Source organism: Photinus pyralis, unplaced genomic scaffold (genome assembly GCF_008802855.1).
Source record: "Photinus pyralis isolate 1611_PpyrPB1 unplaced genomic scaffold, Ppyr1.3 Ppyr1.4_LG4, whole genome shotgun sequence".
NCBI classification, from domain to species: domain Eukaryota; kingdom Metazoa; phylum Arthropoda; class Insecta; order Coleoptera; family Lampyridae; genus Photinus; species Photinus pyralis.
The window spans coordinates 22,525,150-22,532,523 of NW_022170511.1; the positions used below are offsets into that span (position 1 = coordinate 22,525,150).

General features: G+C 36.9%; 2 protein-coding genes across 2 annotated transcripts; one reads left to right on the forward strand and one right to left on the reverse strand.

Moving 5' to 3' along the window:
• Nucleotides 1-279: 279 nt before the first annotated feature.
• Nucleotides 280-1,585, reverse strand: LOC116169776 (syntaxin-12-like; the record flags this gene model as incomplete). Its single annotated transcript, XM_031485943.1, is given in 3 exon segments — nt 280-710; nt 959-1,124; nt 1,176-1,585. Coding segments are annotated over 3 exon segments (786 nt in total). The 3' UTR covers nt 280-293.
• A 3,204-nt stretch (nt 1,586-4,789) lies between these two features.
• Nucleotides 4,790-7,364, forward strand: LOC116169883. Its single transcript, XM_031486067.1, has 2 exons — nt 4,790-5,015; nt 5,266-7,364. The coding sequence occupies exon 2, from the start codon at nt 5,269-5,271 to the stop codon at nt 7,126-7,128; it is 1,860 nt and encodes a 619-aa protein (XP_031341927.1). The 5' UTR covers nt 4,790-5,015; nt 5,266-5,268; the 3' UTR covers nt 7,129-7,364.
• The last annotated feature ends 10 nt before the right edge of the window (nt 7,365-7,374 follow it).

Consider the following 7,374-nt stretch of genomic DNA (forward strand, 5'->3'; position numbering starts at 1 on the left):
TTGCAAATTATAGACAAATCAATTACATAGTGGTGTAAACTATCATTGTTATAATAGATTTTCAACAATGATTTGAAAATAGAAAATATTTACAATTCTCTTTAAAAATGTTACCACATAAAAAGTCTACTAATTAGGTAGGTACCTACAATTAAAGAATATAGAAATTCGAAATTAGACACAAAAATACAAACAAAAGATGCCTATACCGCCTAAGCGCTTATACATAAAACTGTACGGAAATATAAATATAATGGGCATATTAATTAGTAAAATACATCACATACAAAATTTTATTTCTTTAACGAGGCAACTATAATGCCTATTAAAGCTGAAACAATAACAACTGCTATTAAAACTAATATACACAATTTTATCCTGTACTTTCTGCTATATCTGGAGGCCTTAAGTAACTGTTCGGTACCCTCCTCAACGTTACCTACTGCATGATCAATACTGTTCTCAATTGTATCGACATGCTCACGTTGTTCGTGAACTAACGCACTTAATTCCCTCATAATTTGGTTAACGTCTAATACGTCTGATTCAATTTGTCTAATACGTGATTCTCGGTCTACTAGTAGATCTTGCTCGAACGCTAGCTGTTTTGATAGTTGAAGTTGTTCGGATTGGCTACCGGCCTCTTCGACAGAAGAGGTTTCTGGACTGTGCACCATCAGGAGGTTCGCCTTCATTTTATTTGCGACTAACTAAAATGTTTATAGTGTAGTTACAAATTTTCCAGCACTAAATTATAAAGGGGCAGGCCACACCTAGATTTTTTTTGTGCTCGAACTCTGATGTTCGAATTTTCAGTGAATCTTATGATACAGCATCCCATATTTTTGCGAGGTATCATACATTTTCAAAATTGAGAACTTTGGAATGGTTTAGAGAGCATCCTGTTCGAGTACAAAAAAACTAATGTGACCATTGTAGGTACATCCTCGTACATTACCTTTTGCATCGAATGATATTTGCCCATCGCTTCCGTAAAGTTATCGGCGAGTTTATTAATTTGAAATTCTTTTTGCTTGTCCCCCTTTTTTATTATCATCTTTAATCGGTTTAAGTCCTTTGGTGTGATCGATATAATTTGGTTCGTGCTAAGTTGGGAAACATGGCTGCAATTAATCATTAAATAGTGGTCGTAAAGGCCCAGCGATTACACTTACATTTTATCTCGAACTCCCTGATTGTCTCGACTAGTTCCTATAGTTTTAAGCGCTTGTTCAAGCGTTTTCCAACCCGTATTAATTGTGTAAATATTTGTAACGATATTATCGCAAAGGCTATTGAATTCGGAGGAGTTGGAAGTACCTTGAAACTGTGCATCGTCCGAATTGCTAGATATGGTTCCATAATTAGTTTTATGCATTTTTCTTAACTATTTGTAATTGGAATGGAAGACTGTTTTTGTTTAGTGTGTGAGTAACATCATGTATAGCACCAACCAGAATAACGTTTAATTACGAATACTTTTGTGATGACTCACTTCACAAAAAGCATGCAATGAAAGTAAATCTCTTTTGGGAATTTATCTAATAGGAAATTTATGACGTTTATTTTCATGTCAATATTTTTTATTTTGAACTACGCAAAAAGTGTATTGTGGAACTACATCATTCATACGTCGAAGTCGTCGTGGTCATCCGAACTACTTGAAGAAATTATACAGTGTGTCTTGATTATTAATAAATATTTGTTAATATACAGCGTGTCCCAGATCGCGAAGGATTGCATGGGTAACTTTCTTATTATTAAAGAGAATTGCTTAAATGGCCAACGTTTTGTAGTTTTAGACGCTTATTTAAAAGTTGCTTGTTTAAAATGTCGAATAGGTTGGACGCAATTTCAAAAAAACTAAAATCGGTCAATTCCTTGAATGTCTTGAAAGTATACGAGATACAAAAAAAGTGTAATATAAAAGTCACTGTTTTTGATACGCTTAATTTAGAATGGCAGCATGCCGGATTCATTTTTCATTTCTGATCTAGAAAGTACATCAAACATAAAAAGACCCGTGTATCCTCAATTTTTATTTGCGAGTAAAATAAACCCAAAATAAATTATTGAACGGCTGCGTTTTTAGTCCGAATTTGAAACGCTTCAGTCTAAATACGTCACAAACCTACAACCAATCACGTAGAAGTGAGCCGGCAACCTTGTGGAACGCGCAAATTCCTACGCGAGAGCATTCAAAAAAATTCAAGATGGCTACTTTTGAGGAACATTTACCAACTTCCTAAAGTTAAATAGGCACAATATTGGATTTTTAGATTACTTACAAGCATTTTTAATTCTCTTTTCAATAGCTTAAGATTGAATCAACGGTTTTAATCAAGTAGACTGTGATGAGTTTTAAAGAAAGAAACAAAATCTATTCGAGGCAACAAAACAATAAAAATAATTATATCAGATGTTCAAAATATACGGGGCGCACTCATAGGAGGAGGGGTTTGGGCGTTTCAACAACCTCCAAAATTTTATATAAGTATGTACGTCCAGAAACATTTGGACTTTTATTTTGACATCACTTATTGACTATGCTATTATCCATTCTTACATACCTACAAAATGTCCCCTCCGAAAAAATGTCATGCCATTGTCCAGTTAAACACATTCCAAGACACTTCGCGGTACACACACAACGTATTACCATTGATGCATTATTGTTCCAGGTCACATTTTGTAGGTGGTTTATCCGTAAGAATTTCGAAATTAACAGTTTTATCAGTCGAGTACTTTGGACAGATGTGTCTTATTTTTCTAACTGCGAAGTTTTCAAATCGACATAATATATGAACACTACTCGTCACAGGAAAACCTCGGTCCTTACAAGAACCTTCTGGTCATATACATACTTATGGGAATGTTCGATCGACTTGCGGACAGCTAGTAGTTCTCTTCGGAGTGACACAGTAAATTACGTTCCGGTTTAGAAAAAACTTTATTGGAATGTCCGAAGACTCTCTCGTGCTCATCCTGCATTTGAGCGTTGAGTGAAAAATTAGTTCAATGATTTGAGACAGTACAGCACCCAAAACATTGCTAGCATCTGTATCTAACGCGAATTCCCCTTCTCTTCTAGGATAGCTGACCACACGAGCCGTAACTAAAGTTTGTTCAAGATCTTCAAAAGCGCGCATACATCCATCATCGCATTTGATATCTCGGTGTTCCTCTGTTGACTCAGTGAACGGCTTTGCAATATCGACAAATCCACTAACAAATCGCCGGTAGTACGTGCACAGGCCCAAGAAACTTCGTATTTCGTGTTTATCTTTATCTGGGGCCATTCTTGGATGAACTTTGTCGGGATCCATTCTCCGAAACCAGATGACCAAGATATTTCACTGTTTTTTGGCAAAGGTTGCACTTCTTTGTATGAAGTTGAAGGTTAACACAGCGCAACCTCATAAACACGTCTTCGAGATTCTTAAGGTGTTCTTCGAACGTTCGACGAATTGCAATTACGTCGCCCAAATACGTTTTCCACGATAAACCTCCCCAAAATCAGTTCCATTAATCTCTCAAACGTCGCGGGGGCGTTACATAAACCAAAATGCATGACCGGAAATTGAAATAAACCCGATCCTATGCTAAAGGCCGTCTTCTCGTGAAGTTCAGGATCCAGACCAACTTAGCTTTTCATAGCTAAGGTAGAAAACCATTTAGCACCGGCAAGTCATCATCATTTTTTTTCTATATAAGTATTCGTTCTTTTCTTCTATACGAATGTTTTGCAGTATGAACGCGAGTAAAATATCCAACGCATCTACGTCCACGCAACAATCAGGAAAGTTGCCTTCTCTTCCCCTGTCTTACTTGTTTGTAACGACAGCGTCCTCAAACTGTTTCCGGGACCATGGACCACGGTTCTTTTCCATCGAATGTGGGTGGCTTAACTTGAATTTCTGTCGTACCAATACTTTCGCACGGTTCAGAGGCTTCTTTGAGGGCCGATTGTGGGACAACAAGTAGAATTTGTGTTATGTGACGTGAGTTAAGAGAGCAGAGGCATGATAAAAGATAACGGGGCAGGAGATACTTCACAGTTGTTAGTTCGGTCTGGAAAACCTTCCTCGCCACTTACCACAAAGTTGAGCGCCACCCTGATTTAAATGATTAAAGCTTCTTCGTATGAAACTGGAAAGTATTGAAGGAAAGCGATAAAATACAATAGTCGCAATTTCCGGTAACAAGATAATACAATGATTTATTTAAAATTAATTAAATTCCCAAAAAGTTACGGCTGTAAAAAAATCCCGAAATGTAGAATTATTATGACAAAATGGCGTCGATAATGAAAATACAAGTTACCCATAGAATGATAGAATCATATCATATCATATCATAAGCATTTTAACAAAGAAAAGAAACAACGAACCCGAGTTAATCCACTCGGTAATTGAAATGACGATGGCTTGAGAAGTCAAAATTCCGATCCAAGATCGTTACTTATCGGGTTGCAATTTCCGAAAGAGAATACATTTATAACACCACCCAAAATCAAATCACTCATGCATCAATAAGGTAGTGAAGATTTAAGAAAATTAACATTGGTATAATTCCTTGGAGCGGAATTGCGTAAATACAAACTTGATAATTGAAGAAAAGAAAAGTTAAAATAAACGACCTTATAGGTAGTTTCACATTTGTACACTTTTCTATTGCGCAATACCTATTTAAAATTGTGCAACTTGGTTATTTCCGCGTGTGAACTGCGCTGCAACGTGCAAAACTTGCGCCATCTTTTAAGCTGCCTAACTTGCATATATAGGGGAATTGTGCCTAAAATGACATATACGTCTAAAATGACACACCACAGGAAAACAAAAAATATTTGTTCTTTTATGTATCTGGCGCCATCTATACCATGATTTGTTACATACCTGTCATATTCTGCAATATGTGAAGTTAGATACCATATTTACGGTCTGTCAGTTGGTAAATGTGTTTCCCGGTACTTTTGTGTAATGTTGATGGTGAACTTCTAGAAGGAAAATCTAAAGGCAGGTAGTTTTATTTCATTAAACCTTTTTGTAGCGTATTCGTATACTACTGTGCTTCGTATTGGTAAATCAAAGTATAGCTGCACACGCACACTAAAAAAAATGCGAGGCTTTGTTTATTGGAGGTTACTTTCAGGGTAAAATGACATAGTCCCGTGTTGCTAAAATGACATAGGTATGTCATTTTAGACTGACGTATCTCTTTTCGTCTGTTAAATATTATGCACTTAAAAATTCGATTGTTACTTAGAGGATGGTTGGAAAATACCAAAGAACAACACAGCGACAATCATGGGATGTGCAGTCAATGCAGAATGCAGTACAAGCTGTGACCAATGGACAGATGGGTTGGCTTGCAGCTTCCAAACAATTTAATGTGCCTCAAGCAACCCTTCGACGTCGAGCTCAAAATCGAAACAAACAAGTTCATGGCGTTCAGAAGGGATTAGGTCGATTTCAGCAAACCTTTCCGGTTAATTTGGAAAAGGACATAGTGGCATACGTCAAAAAAATGGAAAATTTGTTTTTTGGCATAACCACTGTTGAATTGAGACGCATTGTGTATGAATATGCACACATTAATAAAATTCCAAACCGATTTTCTAAAAAATCGAAAATGGCTGGGTGGGACTGGCTTAAAGGTTTCCGATTACGAAATCCTGAAGTTAGCTTAAGAATTCCGGAAGCAACTTCTGCCGCCCGAGCCTTTGGATTCAATAGAGAGCAAGTTGGAAAGTTTTTTAGATGTTTAAGTGATGTTATAAAACAACATAACATTGAACCCATGAACATGTATAACATGGACGAATCCGGTCTCTCATCGGTTCAGAAACCTCAGAAAATTTTCGCCACAAGGGGTAAAAAGCAGGTTGGCCAGCTTACAAGCGCTGAAAGAGGAAGCCACACAACTGTAGTTTGCTGTATGAGTGCAAGTGGCACATTCATTCCTCCAGCAATCATTTTTGCCCGAAAACAGTTTAAAGCAGAATTATTTGACGAGGCACCCCCAGGATCTTTACCACTTATTCATGAATCAGGCTGGATGGTGGGAGAGCTGTTTGAAAAGTGGATAAAGCACTTTGTAAAGCATTCACATGCTTCGCCGGAAAACAAAGTTTTGTTAATTCTAGATGGTCACGCCAGTCACAAGCATGTGGCCTCTCTAGAGTATGCTAAGTCCAATGGCGTGATTCTGTTATGCCTACCCCCCCACTGCACACATCGAATTCAGCCGCTGGATATTTGCTTCTTTGGACCATTAAGCACATATTATAACCAAGAAGTATCAAAATGGCTAAAAAACAATCCAGGGAGAGTTGTAACAACGTTTCAGATTGCGAAACTATTTTCAGTAGCATACGGAAAAGCCGCAACTATTTCAAATGCCATTAATGGTTTTAAAAATTCTGGTATTTCACCGTGGAATCCTGATATATTTTCTGATGATATGTTCGCTCCTAGTGAAGTTACAGGTGAACGGCTTCAAGATGGCCCAGTTTGTATACCTAGTACGTCCACGATTACAACTGGATTCGATAAAACAGCTGGCTGTGCTTCAACAATCTCTGAACCCACTACTTCAAAATCCGTGGAACATGAAATTCTCGACAACCCTCCTAATAAATCTATTGGTCCAAATATCACAGAATGTCTTGTTCGTTTGGAAGACATATCTCCTGTACCAGTAAATGCTTCATTGCAGTATAACAAGAACAAGAGAAAAACACAATCCGCAGAGGAACTTACTTCAACACCCTATTTAGAAGAAGCTAAAAGGAAGAAAATTGAAAAAGATGCTAGAGAATTTCGAAAATCACAAAGAATGGCAGGAACAAAAAGAAAAATTGTGATAAGCAGCAAAACGGTCAAAAGCCAGAAAATTGAAGATTCTGTGCTGGAGGAGACCAGTGATGATGATGGAAATGGTTTATATTTTAACCCGTCTGTCGATGAAGATGATGATGCAGCATGCATCTATTGCAACGAGCTGTATTCGTTATCAAAGCCCAAGGATAAATGGATTCGATGTCAAACTTGTTCAAAATGGAGCCACACTGAGTGTGCAGGAGTATCTTTTAAAATAAAAATGTTTACTTGTGAATTATGCCATTAACATAGCTACTAATTTAGGTATGTCATTTTAACAAAGCACTTGTTGATAAAATGACATAGTGTAGAACTTTAACTTGTATTTTTTTTTCCCTTAACTATGTGTTTTTTCTTCAAAGTATTGCTCATAAAAGTTTCATATATGCCTGTTTAAGTTACTTGTATTGGTTTGTCACGTTAAACTCTGAATAAAAAAAATTTTTCCGACATCTCAATTTTGGTATGTCATTTTAGGCACAATTCCCCTATT